The 19,423-nt window shown below is 47.6% G+C and overlaps 1 protein-coding gene across 4 annotated transcripts in view; it reads right to left on the bottom strand.

Annotated features, from left to right (window-relative positions):
• Positions 1 to 19,423, bottom strand: part of TJP2 (tight junction protein 2) — a 79,699-nt gene that overhangs the window by 20,563 nt on the left and 39,713 nt on the right. For all 4 annotated transcript variants that reach the window (XM_004600119.2, XM_055146378.1, XM_055146361.1 and 1 more), the window contains exons 2-11: positions 17,777 to 17,830; positions 16,264 to 16,388; positions 13,329 to 13,431; positions 11,180 to 11,774; positions 9,342 to 9,445; positions 8,264 to 8,417; positions 6,931 to 7,039; positions 6,693 to 6,826; positions 4,906 to 4,972; positions 3,291 to 3,441 (exon numbers count right to left, since the gene is read on the bottom strand). In XM_004600119.2, the coding sequence (XP_004600176.2) occupies positions 3,291 to 3,441; positions 4,906 to 4,972; positions 6,693 to 6,826; positions 6,931 to 7,039; positions 8,264 to 8,417; positions 9,342 to 9,445; positions 11,180 to 11,774; positions 13,329 to 13,431; positions 16,264 to 16,388; positions 17,777 to 17,830 (1,596 nt within the window). The remainder of the gene's footprint in view (positions 1 to 3,290; positions 3,442 to 4,905; positions 4,973 to 6,692; positions 6,827 to 6,930; positions 7,040 to 8,263; positions 8,418 to 9,341; positions 9,446 to 11,179; positions 11,775 to 13,328; positions 13,432 to 16,263; positions 16,389 to 17,776; positions 17,831 to 19,423) is intronic.

Raw genomic sequence — 19,423 nt, 5'->3', positions numbered from 1 at the left:
GAGCACTAACACGGGGGGGACGGGGGGGTGGGGGGGCGGGCAGGGTATTTGCCTTTCACTCAGCAGACTCGAGTTCAATCCCTGGCATCTGATATGGTCCCCCAAACACCGCCAGGAGTAACCCCTGAATATTGCCAGGGATGACCAAAAAAGAAAAAGAAAAAGAAAAAAAAAAAAACAGTGCCAACATTCCCAGCACCACTTCTGAATCAATGCAAAGAATATCGGCTGTATCTCATGTGATAACTGAGCTGGGAGTATTTATTGATCTCTGAAACTAATAGTTGATTTTAAAAAGACATATGGGACTGGAGAGTGAGTTTGGTGTGGTGAGGGCACTTGCCTTGACAAGGTCGACTCCTGTTCAAATACCAAGTGCTGCTCAAGGCTCCCTGAGCAGAGCCAGAAGTGAGCCTTGAGCACTGCTGGGTGTCACCCAAAAGACCTCCCCCCCCCAATAAATTTTAATTTTTTTAAATGTTATAATTTTCAAGTTATACTGTAATCTTTAAATTTTATTTATAAAACTTTTATTTTGGCTTATTGAACCACTCCTGGCTCTGCTATGGGATCACTCCTGACAGTGCTCAGGGAACCACGTGGGATGGCGTGGATCACGCCCCGGTCAGCCACATGCAATGCAAGCGCCTTGCCCTCCGTACTATCGCTCTGGTCACCACTCATGGAATGCTTCTAAAACTAACAGTCAACATTAATAAATAAATTACTTAATAATAAAATTTTTAAATTCTGGGCTGGAGCAATAGCACAGCACGGGGCATTTTGCCTTGCACTCAGCTGACTCGGATTCGATTCCCAGGATCCCATATGGTCCCTCGAGCACCGCCAGGAGTAATTCCTGAGTGCATGACCCAAAAAGCAAAAAAAGAAAAAAGAAAGAACCCCCCCAAAAAAAAACAAACAAACAAACAAAAATAATTCTGTCATTTTAAACATAAAAAAATAAATTTTGAGGGGCCTGAGTGATAGTACAGAGGGTAAGGCCTTTCATGCCGTCAACCCAGGTTCAATACGCAGCACCACTTATGATCCCCTGAGTCTGCCAAGAGTGATCCCGGAGTGCAGAACTGAGTAAGCCCTGAGCACTGCCAGGTGTGGCCCCCAAACCAAAAACAGAAAAAAAAGAAAGAGAAAAATAGAAGGGAGGAAGGGAGAGAGAAAGGGAGAAGGAAGAAAGGAAGGAAGGAAGGAAGGAAGGAAGGAAGGAAGGAAGGAAGGAAGGAAGGAAGGAAGGAAGGAAGGAAGGAAGGAAGGAAGGAAGGAAGGAGGGAGGGAGGGAGGGAGGGAGGGAGGGAGGGAGGGAGGGAGGGAGGGAGGGCTTTGCATACTCTAGGCCCAAGGTTTGGTCGCCAACACTGCCTAGCCCCCATGCACTAACAGGTCTGGCCTGGAAGGTTCAGGTGAGTATCTGAAGTATCTAGGACCCAAGCATCACTGCACCCTCAACCACAGCACTGCACCCTCAGGACCACACACCTCAGTCAAATATTTAGGCCCCTAAGCCCTCCTTGGAGGAGGCATGCACACACAACACACACACACACACACACACACACACACACACACACGGATTAAGAGTACTGATATTTGATTAACCAGGAATTCTCTCCATTGTGGAAAGTTTTAGGTGTAAACAACAATAGAGAGCTGCAACCTGGTCCTACAATGTGGAAAGCAGCGCCTCTGTGGACGAAACAGTGCCTGCTTCGTGCCAGATATTTTGCTGGGTGCCTGGTGAGCGTGATCCGTTCTAATCTTCCCAAGGCGGGTACTATTACCCCCCCACTGAACCGACACAGAAACCTGAGTCCAAGATGAAGCCAGACTCACAGATCCGCTCAAAGGCTGCGAGAGGACTCGGAGCAACCCGATGCCTCGGCCTCCTTTGCTCAGTCACAAGCACTGCCTGGGGCCAGGCCGTCGGAGGCGCTACAAAGACCCGCCCAGTGAGAGCAAGGCCGTTAGTCTGAGCCTCGGTGCCTCCCACATGTGCCAAGGACCATCGCACTGACTCTGCTGTCTGGGCCCCCCAAGACAGGGCAAAGGGGCTCCAACGCACAGCCACATCAGTGCGAGTGCCCCCCTACATAAGTGGACCCCCCCCTGCAAACACCACACCTAAAACACTGTGAGCACTGTGGTAGAACAGAGCCATGCCCCGATGTGAGCACAGCTAAAGGAGCACAAGCAAGCACCTCACTCAAGTGCAGTGCCATGCTGCAGAGTACTGAGGCCACATGTGCGAGCATCACCAATAGGAGCATGATCCTTGGCAAGTACCCCAACTAAACCCAGGTGACTCCAGATCATCATAACAAAGGAAATGGGTGGAGAATGAATAAAAAACCAAGTATTAGCAGGACATTTAAAAGATACTCCTGGGGGCTGGAGCGATAGCACAGCGGGTAGGGCGTTTGCCTTGCATGCGGCGGACCCGGGTTCGATCCCCGGCATCCCATATGGTCCCCCAAGCACTGCCAGGAGTAATTCCTGAATGCAGAGCCAGGAGTAACCCCTGAGCATCGCCGGGTGTGACCCAAAAAGCAAAATAAATAAATAAATAAATAAATAAATAAACGATACTCCTTCTAGGCCTTTAGTTAGGGTTCCATTGATTTTTTTATTTTGGGTTTTCTGGGCCACACCCAGAGGTGCTCAGGAGTTACTCCTGGTTCTGCACTCAGGAATCACTTCTGGTAGCCTCAAGGGACCATATGGGATGTGAAGGATCAAACCTGGGTCAGCCTAGTGAAAGGCAAGCACCTAATCCGCGTACCATCCCTCAAGCCACAGGATTCCATTGTTTTTGTTTGTTTGGCTTTTGGGGTCACACCCAGCGATGCTCAGGGGTTACTCCTGGCTCTGCATTCAGGAATTATACTCCTGGCGGTGCCTGGGGGACCATATGGGGTGCCAGCGATCGAATCTGGGTTGGCCACATGCAAGGCAAACGCCCTACCCGCTGTACTATCACTCCGGCCCGGGTTCCATTGCTTTTTGTTAAGTGAATTTACAGGATTCTTTGCCCAGGTCTTACGTACCACACATTCCCACAGACACTGGGATGGGTTTGAGGTATGTGAGGTACTTCTGTAGGGCAGCTTCGCAGAACTAAGCAATTTCCAGAGATCTCACTACTGGGCATCAATAAATCGGTGGCTAGTCAATTTTCACAAGCTAAACCCCGACCCTCAGCCCTTTTGTAAGAAAATCTAGCAAGCCCCACTCTTTCCCAGCAACTGCTAAGAACAGGGCTGGGCGTCTGTTACCTTCAGAATCTGGTCCCCTTCTTGAAGGCCTTCTTGTTCCGCCGAGGTGCCCTCCTGGATGCCAGCCACAAATATCCCCACATCATTGCCACCGGCCAGCCGGAGGCCCACGCTATCGCCTTTCTTGAACCTCACCATTTTGGTATTGGGGCTGCAATGGGTTCCGTTCCAGAAAAGAAAGAACACAGATTGTTTTGTTTAACAGTAAGGGGAGAACCAAAATGAGCCATTAAAGATCAATTTTCTTCTCTCTAGAGTTTTGTCCTTTACCTTTCTTCTTTTCTTTTCTGCGATGTAAGAACTAGCACTAATTGGCTTTAATTAATCTAAGTTTTGATAACTCTATTCACCTTAGTGTTGTAACAAACACAAGAAGTTAAGTTTTGTGCCCGCTAAGGGGGCAGGCTGGGTGGTGGTAGAAAAAAGGGCACAATGATGGTGGGATTGATGTTAAAACATTTAACACCTGAAACAACTGTACTATGAACAACTCAGTGAATCACGGTGTTATAATAAAAAAAAATATATCTTAAAGAACACCAATCCCATTCATGAGCATTCCACTTTTATTACCCAATAAACTCACAAAGTAGAGTATGGGGGAATAGAACTTAATATAAAGAAATCACTTCATAACATGTTACATGTTAGGATTTGCTAACTTATAAATTATGTAAAGATGAGCAATTAGACCACAATGTCCTAAAGAATGTATGTATGTCTAAAAACAAAGAAGCAGGGACTTACACTCAAAATCAGGGCAATTCATGTTAAAAATAGAATTTTTTAAAATTGAAACGTCTTGAGATACAGTTACAAGGTTTTTCATGATTGGATTTCAGTCATACAATGTTCAAACACCCAACCCTTCACCAGTGTACATTTCCTACCTTCAATGTCCCTAGTTTCCTTCCAGCCACCCCCAACTCTACCCCCCAGCCTAAGATCAATCTTCTTCTCTCTAAAATGATTAGTACTCTAAGAACCTCTTTTGTTTTTCTCAATCTAGATATTTTTATCTTTCTGGAAGCTGGGGCATGAGTGGGAGTTGGTCAACTGTACTGACAAAGGGGAAAAAAACAAAGTATTTCCTCATATAAGGTCACTTGGGATCAGAAAGCAAAGCACAGGGTTAGGTCTCGAATGAAGGCTGCTCCAAGGGAAAAGTGGACCCTGAGCCAGGGGCTGAGGCCCCCAAGGCAGGATCCTGTCATGTGCAAGGCACTATGGCATGCCCCACACTACCTATTGGGGTGCTCACATCACTGCAGTCCTCCAGGCCACAGAGTTAAACGATACTTCACTGATTCCTGAGCTACAGATGCAGCAAGCATTTCAGAGCAAGATTTCAGAGCAAATATGCTAGAACAGCATTCTGGACAAGCAGCAGAGGAGACAAGCAGATGCAGATACAAAGTGCACCCACGCCTACACTCCAAGTTTTCCTACTCATGATTTATTTTTCTCATACACACTAACAACAGGAGCTGGTTAAAAGGTGGCCAACTCTGCATAATTACCCAGGGTAGTTAACAAAAAACACTCTTTAGATTTCAGGAAGGAAAGAGAGCCCTTATGGACGAAGGATGAGTGGGAAAGAGACTTAAATACACACCCATATATGGCTTCATCTTCAGGACTAGGACGAAGAAAACTTCTCGGGGGTGCTTTTGGTTGAGGAGCTAAGGATTCCAGAAAAGAAAAAAAAAATCACAACCATTGGAGTTTATGTCTGAATACTAAGACCAAAATATCAAAATTCCACAGAAAACTCAAATCTTTACCTTACACCACATGTGTCACCAAAGATCAAAAATGAGCCGTTTTAAGAACCTAAAAAAACCTTCCCATCATGCTGGTTTTTCCCAGAAGCAAAAATGCACCTGAAAGTCTGATCAGCACTGGGGGTAATGGACAGAGTTAAGAGGAAGAGGTGGGGTGACAACTGCACCTCAGGGTTCCTGGCACCGGGCCCCTAAATTCTATAAGATTTCAAGAATCCTGCATGGAGGAAGATGGCAGAGGGATGCTGAGGAAGCTTCAGGATGCTATGGGAGGGGATCAGGCTGCCTGAGAACCCGAGCAAAATCAGACAGCTGGAACTGTCAGCCCCACCCAATTCTGGGGGGCAAGGACCGAGTTCAACCTCCAGTGAGCAATGCCTTAATCAAACGTGCCTGCACACTGAAGTTGCCATTAAGCCCCCTTAATTGACAGCTTCTGGGACGTCGAATATATCGGGGTGCTGTTGCACCTTGAGAAGAAAGGCAAGCCCTTTCCTTTCTTTTGGTTGTTTTTAAATTAGGCCCTCTTAAAAAAAAAAAAAGGCAAAGTAAGCAAAGCTCCTTCTTCTCTTACTACTGAGTTCTCCCTCTACCAGCTGTCCCAGTGCTGTCAGACCTGAGCTGGAGGTCAGCGACACTCCTAACCTGAGGCTGGTCCCGAGGGAACTGAGGAGACACTTAGGGCTTATGGCTGCTCCCTGAAGTGGGGGCCCTGAACCCACGGGGTCTCCAGGTCACCAGTGTCAGATCTGAAGTGAAGCACAGAATACCAAGCTAGTCTTTGGACAACCTGAGAAGAGGTTCAAGGGCAGAGGGAAAGGAAAGCCACAGACATCTGTAACAACTGTCGTGAGTGGGAACAGTCCAGGCTAGGTCAAGGGAAGGAACAAAAGGACAAAAGGTCCACAACTGGTCAGAAAGCAGTAAGACGGGGGCCAGAGCGATAGTATAAAGGGTAGCGTGTTTGGCTTGCACAAAATCAACCCGGGTTCAATTTCCAGCACCTGATACTGTCCCGAGTGCAAGGAGTGACCCTAGTGCACAGCCAGGAGTCAGCCCTGAGCACTGAGCATGCTAGGTGTGGCCCCCAAACAAAACAAAACAAAACAAAACAAAAATAACAAGATGGAATCAACCTGGTATGTTCAGAAATGTTTAGAAATTACCGGGGGTCGGGGGTGGGGGATGTCGTGTTTGTTTTGTTAGTTTTTTAAGGAGGAGGAGCCATATCCAGTGGTGCTAATGGGCTATTCCTGGCTCTATGCTCTGGACTGACGCCAACGGTGCTTGGGGGATCATATATGGGGCCAGGACTAAACCAGGATCAGCTGCGAGCAAGGCAAGCGCCCTGCCACCTGTACTATCTCTTGGCCCCTGTTCTTTGGTATGCATTTTTTCAATGTTAGAGAAAAAGAGAGAACTGGGATGGAGCTCCCTGGCAGAGCACATACTTCCCATGGGTGTGTCCCAGGGCTCAATCTCAGGGACTGGGACTGACTCGAGGACACAAACACATGGTGGAGAAGAGGTAAGACTCCCGCTTCTCTTTCTGAGAACGGTTTAAAAACCATTCCTCCCTTTCCTCCGCAGCCAGCCTCAGGAGCCAGCCACACCTCACCTGCGCCTTCCTCATGGTGTCGGGGCTCCCGGCTGCTCTCAGGCCCCACTGCAGCAGCAAGATCTCCAGAGGATTTGAACGGAGTGGGGGTGGCGCCCATCCGGGACCATCTGCTTGGTGTGCCCTCTCTTGAACTTAAACACACACAGTGCATTAATGTCCCAGCAGGTCCCAGATGCACAAACGTGGGCACGTGTGCACACAGCGGGGTGTACAAAGGGGAAGAATACCATCTTACTTTGGTCTTTCCTTCAGCTTCTCATTGGAAGAATGGTGATCATAATCGGAATACTGCTGCCGTCTCTCTTCTGGAGAAAATGATCGGACGGACTCTATTTCGGAGATATCTGGGGGGAAACGTAAGAAAAGACTGCTCTATAAAATATTGAAGGCCGGTGCCTGAGAGGATGCTCTTCTCTGAGGAGGGAAGGTGGGAGATGGAAGAGAGGCAGTCGGGTAATGGACTATCTGTCTGACTGTCTTCCCATGGGGGGTGGGGGGTGGGAGGGAGCGAAGTCAGAGTCTGAAGGGAAAGCATGAATTAATAAAGAGGAAGCCAACTTCAGAATTGGATGTCCCTCTTTTATTACACTTTCCATCAAAACTGCTACGACAGAGTCAAGATGAGCTACCAGATCCTCTATGTACACGCTCACTTTCATCCCCCTGCCCAGCGCCCACTGTTCCTCATACTGGGTGGTGCTTATGAACTGCCTGCAGTTAGAATTTTGATGTGCTGGACAAGGACGAAGATTCTGCAAGTCTACCACGTTTCCAGGCACCATCAGTGTGGAAGAGTACCCCTTGAAAAGCAAGAATATTAACTATGGGCCTGAGAGATAGTACAGCAGGTCGGGCGCTTGCCCTGCATGCAGCCAACCCAGGTTCAATCCTCAGTACCACATATGGGCGCCCTGAGTTCTGCCCGGGGTGATCCCTGAGCACAGAGCTAGGACTAAGTCCCAAGCACCACCAGCTGTGATCCCAATATAAACAAAAACTAAAATGAAAGTTGAAACCGGAGCAAGAGTACAGTAGGTATGGTGCTTGCCTTACAATGTGGCTGACTTGGGTTTGATCCCCAGCACCATACATACTCCCCTGAATACCACCAGGAACGATCCTTGAACATACCCAGGTGTGGCCCCCAAACCCCCCAAAAAAAGAAAAATAGAGTTTAGAGGGCGCTCACAACTGCACCAAAATTTCATGTTGGAAAAACTGCCTTTTGAAATGGCATCTAGATACTTCCCTATTGTTTTTTTTTTTTTCTTTTTGGGTCACATCTGGCGATGCTCAGGGGTTACTCCTGGCTCTGCAGTCAGGAATTACTCCTGGTGGTGCTCAGGGGACCATATGGGATGCTGGGAATCGAACCCGGGTCGGCCACGTGCAAAGCAAACGCCCTACCCACTGTGCTATCACTCCAGCCCCTGATACTTCCCTATTGGAATTCGAGTGTAAGAGAGCAGCTTTTGATGGAAACAACTTCAAGCTATGCTCAACAGAGGGGACAGAGAGTGATGGCCTTCATCACTTCGGCTGAGCCTGCCGCTCCTCTCTCTCCTTACCTTCTATTTCAGAGTCACTGTCATTTAGAGACGGAATGTTGATGAGGGTCTGCCTGCTGTCTCTCAACACCACCAGCTGAAGTTTCCCTCTGGACTTCTCTATCAGTTTCCGAGCATCCGTTAGAGACATGTTCTCAGTTACAGTTCCATTGATCTGTGTTATGGAAAGCAGCAACAGTATTTGTTATAATGTGATTCTATCTTTGAAAACAAGTTTATTCCTCTCCTAAAGCTGAAAGTTTAGCTCCACTATTCAAACAGATAAAGACTCTAGGAATGAATAAAAATGAATTATCCTTTAAATTAAATATAACTTTGGATCCCAAACACCGATGTAAAAGAGCTACGGAGTCTTAAGTTACTCTGATAATTTATTTAAATTCCAAGCTCAAGATGATGCTTTTATTTAATTAAATTAGCTAAACTTTAGATTTGATCTCAAGCCACCAAAAATTAGAGACAGTGAAAAGGGATGTAGGGAGCTGGCCACAGAGCCCCCCAAAAATATGGCATGTGTGTGGGAGATGTTCACTTATTTCTCTCACCAGAGAGGTTTACAAAAATTACTATTAAATAGCATTCATGTGTCACCAACATCACCTTCTACTTTTCCTTAGCCTATAAACTTTAAATAAGCAAGAATGAAAAGAAACACTCATTGAAATTTCTCTTTTAAATAATAAAATTGGGCAGGAGTGATAGTGCAGCAGGTAGGGAGCTTGCCCTGTACATGGCTGACCAGGGTTCAATCCCCCATATTCCATCTGGTCCCTTGAGCACAGCCATAGCCCCCAAGCACTGCTGGTGTGGCCCAAAAGCCAAAAAAATTAATTGAAATTATTAAAAATTTCCAAGTCTAGCTTTTCTCTAAAATTTTCTCACTCAAATTTTTTCTTAGTTTCTGGCTTATGATTAGCAACAAATTTCACTCTGTTGGTATCGGAAGAAGGAAATGCTGACTACAAGACCAACATGTTTTTCTGTTTTGTTTCTTCCTTCTTTCTGTCCACTCTTCGAAGCCCTATAAAGCTCAGCATGAGCTCACAGGCTGGTCGCTGTCCTCTGCCAGGCCTCCTACCTTGAGGATGATGTCTCCTTCGTGCAGGTTGCCATCTTTAGTTGCAAGACCTGTTCTCGTCATTTCTTTGATGAAGATCTGGCTCCCGAGCCGGAGACCATACTCTAGTGAACAAACACATAAACCAACAAATGACCTAAAAGCATGTGGGCTGGTTTTTGTCATTTGAAAAATACATATGAAAAATTAATTTTGCATGTAGGATACTCTGTGACATTTGCATGTAGGATGTTCTGATATGGGCTCACCAAAAATATCAAATCAACAACTTTGTCCTATCCTAAGTTCCTCCCCAGCTACAGAAGATTTTTCTTCTCCTTTTACTTTCCAATAAACATTTCTATTAAAAAAAAAAAATCAAGAGCGGCTGGAGCGATAGCACAGTGGGTAGGGCGTTTGCCTTGCACGAGGTCGACCTGGGTTCGATTCCCAACATCCCATATGGTCCCCTGAGCACCGCCAGGGGTGATTCCTGAGTGCAGAGCCAGGAGTAACCCCTGTGCATCTCCAGTTATGACCCAAAAAGATAAAAAAAAAAATCAAGAATTTGTAGGAGACAGGGCAGCCTGGGCTGGCACCCACTTCATCCAATCCTATCCAAAACCTCACTGCAACTCAGCATCCCACCTGTAAACCAAGAGCCACATTTCCTGTCTCTGGGGTTCCTGGTGAGGACTAAGTAAGAGGAATTTATTCCGTGCAGTCCTGGCAGAGAGCAAGACCTCAATCAAGATTTAGGGTAGCCAGAGCAATAGTACAGCAAGAGGGTAGGGAGCTTGCCTTATACACACCTGACCCATCTTCAATCTTGGTACCCCGTATGGTCCCCCAAGCCCTGCCAGGAGTCATCCCTAAGCACAGAGCCAAGAGTAAGCCCTAAGCCCCACTGGGTATGACCCCCAAAAAACAAAACAAGCAAACAAACCCACGCAAAATGAGCTGCTCTGAGACTACAGATGTAAAGTGGGGACAGAGGGTTAGTATAGGAGGTAGGGAGGTAAATCTTGCACCAGATCAACCCAGTTAGAACCTCTAGCACCATTCATGTGCTCTCCAATCGGAACAACACCAGGAGTGATCCCTGAGCACAGACCAGGGATGATCCCTGAGCACCACTAGGGATGGTCCAACCCTCCCAACGCCTCCCCCCACTTCCACCCCGACAACACACACACACACACACACACACACACACACACACACACACACACACACACACAAAATGTGCTAAAGCTGGCACAGGGGTGAAGGCAGTTGCCTTATATGCATGCAGCCATTCTATTTCTCGCAGCATATATGGTCCCCAGCATCACCAGCAGTGATCCCTGAGTGCAGAGGTAGGAGTAAGCCCTGAGCATTACTGGGAGTGGCCCACCAATCAGAAGGAAAAGGAAAAGAACAAACCACAGGGGGTAGTATCCATTACAGATTCAGTCTCTGGCACTACAAAATGGAACACACTGTAATTACTTGGTGTTTTGTCAAATGCTGGTTATCTTGCAATAAAAGATCTGGGTTCTGTGAGGAGCTTCTGTACTCACAAACATATACAAGTGTATATAACACATGAGTGCAAATATGCATGTATCCATGTATGCTGATGATGTATGTATCATACCACCTCCATAAATAAATAGGTGCCCGCGAGAGCGCAGTGGCGGAGCACCTGCCTGCTGGGTCGTTTTGTCCCCAGCAGCCAGTCACGGCAATCGAGGCTGGACTGCCAGCGCCACTCCCACGAGTGCACGCTCTGGCACACGCACCACAACGGCCCCGGAGGGAAGGGTAGGTAAGAGTAGGCGACAGTCATCGCGGCGCGTTTCAGCAAGCCTCACTACCTTCATTCGCTTTGCTTTTCGTCAGAAGGACCCCAATGGGCCTGTCGGGATCCTGCTGGCCAGCGTGGCCGGGCCGCCCCCTCCGCTCTGCGCTGGGGCTGCGGGAGCGCAGGTGCTCGCGGCTGCGGCTGCGGGACGCCTCATAGCGTGCCTGGGGCTTGGCGCGGCGGCCGTAGTCCCCGTCGGGGCTGTAGGGGCGCTCCCAGGGCTCGTCCAGGCTGCGGCCGCGGCTGCTGTCCCGGGCTCGTCCGTAGCGGTCATCGTGGTCCAAGCCGCGCTCCAGGCTGCGGCCGCGGCTGCTGTCGCGGGCTCGCCCGTAGTGGTCGTCCTGGTCCAGGCCGCGCTCCAGGCTGCGGCCGCGGCTGCGATCCCGCTCCCGGCTGCGTGCGCGGCTGTGGGGCCGACCCCGCTCGGGGCTGTCCTCCCAGCTGTGGCTGCGCCCCCCGCGGCTGCTGCGTGGGCTCTGCTCGCTGTAGCCGCTGCGCACGCTCCGCCCGTCGAACTCCTCCATCACCTCGAAGGTGCGGTCGTCATCGTTTCCCAGAGGGCTGCCCTGCCGGGGGGCCACCTGCACTTTCCGGGGCCGCTTGACCACCTGTCAGCAAACACAAGTCACCAGAAGTGGGACGAGCAATATGGTTCAGCGGGTAGGGTGTTTGCTTTCCACGCGGCAGACCCGTGTTTGATCTCCCCACCACCACCCTGCAGCAACCTCCCCCACTCCGTGTACTGCCAGGAGTGATTTCTGTGCTCAGGAGCACAGAGCGAGGAGTAAATCCTGAGCACCACCAGGTGGGGTGCAGAAAATCCAAAGTGGGGGCAGGGAAGGGCTGTCATCAATGCCCTTGGCCAGCAATCAGTACTGGAATCACACACAAGCATTAAAGAGCAGCTGGGCCTGCATCAGGCCTTCCAGCTCTCAGTGCAATGGGCATGGGTGTGTCTCTGCACAGAGACCAAAGTGGCAGAACAGTAACAGCGCAGACCACGGCGGGGAGTGTATTGCACTTGTACTCGAACTTGATGAAAATGTTCATAATAGAAAGCTGGAAAATAAATACCACACAGCTGGTGCACAGCCCACCCCACCCACCCCAGCACTGCCCTTCACTATCCTGTACTGCAACTTCTGCTTTGTGTGTCCTCTCACATTCCACCCCAGGGCACACTCCTTGCAGCTCTCACTGGCTCTTGGGATAAACAGCGTCTGGCACATCTTCGATTCTCAACCAAGATCTGATGAGTGATGAAGTAAGTCCAAGAAAACTAGACCATCACTGTCTCCTAGGAAAATTTACTACAATGGAGACCTTTACAAAAAGAAAAGGTTTGGGGGTTGGAGGGGGCTCTTGGAGAGATAGTACATCAGGTCTGGCGCTTGCACTGCATGGGGTCAACCCTTCTACCCCAGATATCCCCAATCCCTCTCCCACCCCTCACTCCAAGCACTGCCAGGCATGATTCCTGAGCACAGAGCCAAAAGTAACCCCTGAGTACTGCCTAGTATGGCTCAAAAAAAAAAAAAAAAAACCCTTAAAAAAATAAATAAATAATAGAGAGAATCACTGCCTTACACAGTTCAAAGGGACCCAGGGATGGGTCAGTGGCCAAAGCATCCGCTATGCCAGCATGAGTCTGAGAGCTCCACACCTGGTATCACCCACACACCCTAGGTTTGGTTCTGACACCTCCACTGTCTGGGGGCCCAGGAACCGAGTTTAAAAACTTCCCAGGATGCCTCAGCGAATACATGCTGAAGTAGCACCATGGAAGTGCACTACCCCAAGGGCAGCACAGTGGAGTGTGGAAGTCCTGAAACCCCATGTGGGACCTGGGTGAGAACTAATACAAATGGATGTTCCCCTCTCCCCACCTCAACTCCCATCACAACAGCAACAAAGATGGGAAAGGGGAGGGCAATCAGTAGGACCAGAAAGGCACTGGGACGGGGGTGTTAGTTCCTCGCAGGCATCTTGACGTCCTGTCAAGACACCTCCAATAACACTGGGAGGGAGAAGTAGCCTCTCGACTGTGTCAGTCAAGACAGGACAGGACGGTATCACATGCTCATCAAAGCATGTTATGGCTTTCATCCGGGCATAGAAGCACGTGGTGCCAGAAGATAGAAGCTGAGCCGTCAAGCACTTACGATGGCAGCGATCTTCCCACTGTTTCTCAGCTGCTGGACGGCGAACGAATGCAGCACATCCTCCATGGGGGTGCCGTTAACCATGACCACCCTGTCATTTTCCCTGCAAACAATGAAAGGAGGGAGACATGAGGCACTGCCATCTCCTTGCTGGAAACTGTGTCTTGGGGAAGAAAAAGAAGAAGCAAAATGAACTGAGACATTTGATATTGGAAGCCTCTAAGGCTTAATCAGCTGAGCTGACCTGAACTCTGCCAAGGAAGGAGTATGGGAGCCCTGGGTGGACCTATGACTGTTACAGGTGGACTTTTGACAGCTTACAGGAAACTACCAGGGGAAACCGCCAGAGTACAGGGGTCCCCAGGTGGCCTGCCACAGCCAAGGACTAGGCACCAGAGCAACTTCCATCCTCTTCACACAAGGCATGTGGCAGGAAGCACACAAATACCCACCGCATGCCTGGATATTTGTACGTTTACAGGAGAAGCAATCACATGTTTGCCTCAGGTTCTCAATGCACTTTGTTTTGTGTTGTTTTATATTATTTGTGCTGCCAAGGATTGAACCCAAGAAAAGTACAGAGCAAAAAGCTACATATCTGGCCTTCATCTAAGATTCTGAAAGAAATCTGAACGCAGAAGAGAAGAGTCACAGAACCTAACTCTTACTTTATCTGATTGCAAAATTAGATTATTATTTGGGTTTCTGTTTTGTGTTGTTTTTGGGCCACACCCAGCAGTGCTCAAGGCTTACTCCTGGCTCTGCAATCAGGACTCATTCCTGGTGGACTCAGGGGACCATATGGGGTGCTGAAGATTGACTAGCCAGGTTCAAGGCAAACACAAAAAGATTATGTTAAGGGGCTAGAGAGATAGAAGAGTGGGAGGGTACTTGACTTGCATGCAGCCAACCTGGGCGATCCCTGCCATTCATTATGGTCCCCAAGCACTGCCAGAAGTGATTCCTGAGTACAGAGCCAGGAGTAAGCCCTGAGCATTGCTGGGTGTGCCCCCCTCCCCAAGAAATCAATCAAAAAATCATTTTGTAATTCTATATTGCTTTCCTCTGTCGAAAAGATCAGTGACTTTCACAAAAGAGCAGAGAGGACCCAAACCCTGACCAAGGCAACTCATAATAATTAACATTAGATTCTGCTCTGAGAAAGTAAGTTGAAAGGAGGCAGACATGGATCTTTTCAAGGGTAGGGGGGCAAAACCCAGCATGCTCAGGACTTACTCCTGGCTCTGTGCTCAGGGATTGTTCCTGGCAGTGCTCAGGGAACCACATACAATGCTGGGGGTTGAACCTGGTGGCCTTCGAACAAGGCAAGTGCCCAACCCACTGTACTATCTCCCCAGGGGGTATCTTTAAAAATGTTAGTATCTCCAAGCCAAAGCTCTGCACAATAGCTCAGGTGCAAATATTGCATGTGGGAAGCCCTGGTGTGACCCCCTAGCACCACATGGTCCCTTGGCACAGAGCTTGGCATGGCTTTCAAACCAAAAACAAACCTCCCAAAATAATTTAAAGAAATAAAATGGGATGCTCTCTTCAAACCGGGAGGCCAGCAACTAAAAAACCTGGGTTCCTATGAAGTACATTTCTCTAAACTTTCACAACCCTCCAATGAATCAGATAATTGTTAAGCTAGGAAGGTAGTGGTGGGGGGGGGGTCAAACTTTATTTGACTGACTGCTTGTTTTCAGACAAAAATATCTGCATCTCGTGGGAAATAGACCTTCTTTAAGTGAATGACCCATCCTACTGCACCCAAGGTCATTACTACCCCACAGAATGTTCCAGCACCCTTGCAGGAGGTGGAGTGGTACTGTCCACTTCGGAAAACACTGACGCACAGTATCCACATGAAACTCTTAGATCTAAGAGTTCACTGTATCACTGATACAGTGATCTAAGAGTTTCATGTGGATACTGTACCATAAATTAAAATGAATGTTAATGGTGCAGGGTCTACTGAACTAGCACCTGCCTTGCAACCATACAGGCAGACAGATAGGAGTTCAACTTTCTGTTGTCATACAGGTGATGGGCACAACCCTGGCACTTCCACTCCCTTTATTTTTTATTTTCTTTTTACGAGGGGTGGGTGGGTTGGGACACACCAAGCAGGGCTCAGGGGGTCTACTCCCTGCTTTGTGCTCTGAGACTCACTCCTGGCACGGCTTGAAAGCCCACGTAGAGCCAGGACCAAACGCTGGCCTCCTGCATGTACTTGCTCCCTGAGCTAGCTTTCCGGCCCCGCTTCTGCTGTTCTAAAGACTGATTTGGGGTCAGGGGGCTGGAGTGATAGCACAGTGGGTAGGGCATTTGCCTTGCATGTGGTCAACCCGGGTTCGATTCCCAACATCCCATATGGTCCCCTGAGCACCAACAGAGGTAATTCCTGAGTGCAGAGCCAGGATTAACCCCTGAGCATCACTGGGTGTGACCCAAAGGCAAAAGAGAGAGAGAGAGAGAGAGAGAGAGAGAGAGAGAGAGAGAGATTGGTTTGCGGACAGGGAGAGGGATCAAAGGTCTGGAGCATGTGCAAAGCATGTGAGAACCCTGAGTTGGATCCCCAGCACCGCTAAGTCCAAGCACTTCCAGAAGTGGCCCCCAACACCCCTGGGTGTGTTGGCCACCCATCTTCCTAAACGAGAATCTGTATCCCTTACAAGCATGAGGCCTGGGTTCAATCCTCAGAACCAAGCACACATTACTAAAATCCCCTGCATCCCATATGGTGCCCTGAGTATCACCGGCAGTGATCCTGACTGCAGAAGCAGGTATAACCCTGAGCATCATTCGGTGTTCCCCCTGCCCCAAAATAAAATAAAATAAAAAGTGCACACCACCCAAAGTAGCCTGTCCTGGGCCAAACAAGGGTATTGGCGAGAGGGAGGGAGCTGGGGTTGGGAGGGGGAAGAACACTCACTGCAGAAGCCCAGCGGCAGGCCCACCCGGGAGCACGTCAGAAATGACGATGGACGTCTCCCCATTTTCAAAGTGGGGGTTGTCTCTGCCTCCAGACACTGCAATTCCAAATCCTTTCTTGGAATCCTGTTCATGGGAGGGAGGAGAAAAAAATGTAAGTGCCTTTCAGGATTTATTACAAGTATTTGATAAAGGTCGAAGAACTCACCAGAGACATCACAGGAGCAGAGGCTTCCAGAGACAAATGAGAAACAAAAACAAACACTCGCATAGCTGACAGGGCTATAAAGGGAAATGCCTTATCTCAAGCCTGTGTGAGCTGAGTAAGACAGAAAGCAGAGAGTGAAGTTTACACGGGTGTGGGAAATAGGCCTTCTGCACTCATTCCCATCACCAGTCAAACTCTTCTCATACTGTTTTAGAGAACAGACAGACAGACAGACAGACAGACACACACACACACACACACACACAAATCTGTGCTAAAAATCTATTTTTAAGGTATACCTATAACTTCAAGTAATCTGAGGGTGACTTGAGGATGGGTCTGTTTTAATACAATACAAAAAAACTTAAAAGTTGATTTTGAATATTAAAGCCAAATCTGGACATAAACTTAATTCTAAGATCTCCTGACAAAACAAAGCATTAAACTCTTTTCTACCTGCAAATCAGAAAGGAAATAGAGAGGCTGGAGAGATAGTACAGTGGGCAAAGTGTATGAATTAGATAAATCCTACAAATACACAATTTAGCAAGAATGAGGAGGGAGGAATATTTTAAAAATTAAAGGAGAATTTGAATAGGCCTATAAAACTGTATTTATCCTATAAAGTTGGTTTTAGTGTAGAAAATATGGGGCCAGAGCAATAGTATAGCAGGTAAGGCGCTTGCCCTGCATGCGGCCAACTCAGGTCTGATCTCCGGCACCTGATATGGGCCCCAGAGTACTGCTAAGAGTGATTTCTGAGCACAGAGCCAGGAGCACAGAGCCTCAACAGAGCAAGATGTGCCCCCCCCCCAAAAAAAAAGATAAAACTTGGAGATGCTGCCTCAACATCCTAAAACAGTACAGAATATTTTCATTTCTCTCCATCTTTATTCTTTTTTTCCATAACCTGCTTTATCTAGACAGGTAAGCCAGTATAGAACCTCCAAAATTGCCAATCGTATGCAGAGGTGAACTAGAAAAACACCATAGCAGACAAATTTTTGTTGCCACTTTAATAATTGCCAGTTATTATTAACATTGTCCATGGGGGGGGAGAATAAAGAAATCCTACACAATGGGAGGCACCGTGAGTACAGAGGATAGGGCATTTGCCTTGCATGCGGCTGCCCCAGTTCAACCCCTAGCACTGCCAGGAGTGATTCCTGAGTGCAGGACCAGGAGACGGCCCTGAGTATCACCAGGAATGCAACCTCCCCTCAAAAAAAAAAGAAAAGAAATCACACGCTGTAGCTCTGTAAGTTCCAGGACACTAGTGCAGCCCCCACAGACAGGAAGCGCTCACCTTCTGCAGGGTGACAGTGTACTGCTCCCAGATCAGCTCTTCCATGCCGGGGGTCTGTTGAAAACAAGCAAAACCAGTTTAGACAAAGTCACAAGCAGTTCAAGTCTAGCACAATGGAAATTGCCATGATATAAAGTCCAACTCACATATCCCACATAACCAAAAAAAGTTGACTTTTTTTTTTTTTTTTTTTTTTTTTTTTTGCTTTTTGGGTCACACTCAGCAGCGCACAGGGGTTACTCCTGGCTCTGCACTCAGGAATTACTCCTGGCAGTGCTGGGGGACCATATAGGATGCTGGGAATCGAACCCGGGTCGGGTCGGCCGCGTGCAAGGCAAACGCCCTACCCGCTGTGCTATCTCGCCAGCCCCAAAAGTTGACATTTTTGCTAGGAATTTTATGCTAGCAATTTTCAAACATTTTCACTTTTCAATAAATGGCATTTTTAATACTGTAACAAACAAGAAAGTACAAAATCAAGAACTATTGGAAATATGTAAGATTCGTCTCCCCCACTTAAATGTGCAATGTACACTGTTTATCACAAGAAATTAAGATGAAAAAGTACAAGAACATAAAAATAGACCAAACCAATCTAACAAAAAGAAAATTAAATTTTTAGAGATGAAGAAATAATGGCTTTTCATTCAAAACTATATACGCATACCTAGGTTGAGGCACTTAGTATAATAGCCAGGATATGGAAACAACCCAAATGTACAATACAGACGAGTAAAGATTTAAAATAAAGAAGCTGTGATATGCATACATGATGGGGAATTAAACGACTGTAAGAAAAGATGAAATCACGCAGTTTGTGACAGTATGGGTGGAATTGGAGGGTATCATATTAAATAAGTAGAGGGAGAACAAATACTAGGTGATTTCACTCAACTATGGTATATATACAGAGACAAAACAAGAAAACAGACAGTATCAGTGACAACCCCTGGACCTTGAATTATAAAACTCAGCTTATCAAACAGTGCGGCGGGGGAGCGGGGAAAAACAAGGGTGCCATGACAGGTGATGTGCAGGGACAAGGGGTGGATGAGGGGGAGTTACGGAGGGGGCAGAGGATAAGATGAACCAGGTCAGTGGTGTAGAGGGGGTACAATTACCTGGTATACCTAAACATTAACACTATTATAACCCTGTTACCTAAAATATAATGACATAATTTTTTTTTTCTTAAAGGCTTTAACTGGGCAATGGAGAGAAAGTACAGGGAGGTAAGGTACTTGCCTTGCATGCAGCTAGCCCAAGTTCTATCCCTGGCACACAATTTGGTCCCCTGAGCCTGCCAAGAGTGATTTCTGAATATAGAGCCAGGAGTTACCCTGAGCACCTCTGGGAGGGATCCAACCACCCCCACCCCCAAAAAAGGTTTTAACTAAATACTACATACAAATGAAGATAATATCTAGTAATCTGGAAAAAAGGATGTGAAGAAGGAATTACCAAGAATGTAGCATACAGCATTTCTTTAAATGGGAAATATGAAAGAGAAGTTAAGAGTAAATCTTAAAATGTCTACTTAGAGTTCCTGAGGGAAATTTAAAATAAAAAAAAAAAAGGTGAGGTGGAGAAATGCAATACCCAAGGAGATAATGACACCTTCAGAACAGAAAGATTTCCAAGAAGGAT

Source organism: Sorex araneus, chromosome 1, assembly GCF_027595985.1.
Source record: "Sorex araneus isolate mSorAra2 chromosome 1, mSorAra2.pri, whole genome shotgun sequence".
In the NCBI taxonomy this organism is placed as follows: domain Eukaryota; kingdom Metazoa; phylum Chordata; class Mammalia; order Eulipotyphla; family Soricidae; genus Sorex; species Sorex araneus.
This window is presented reverse-complemented; position numbering and strand designations above follow the sequence as displayed.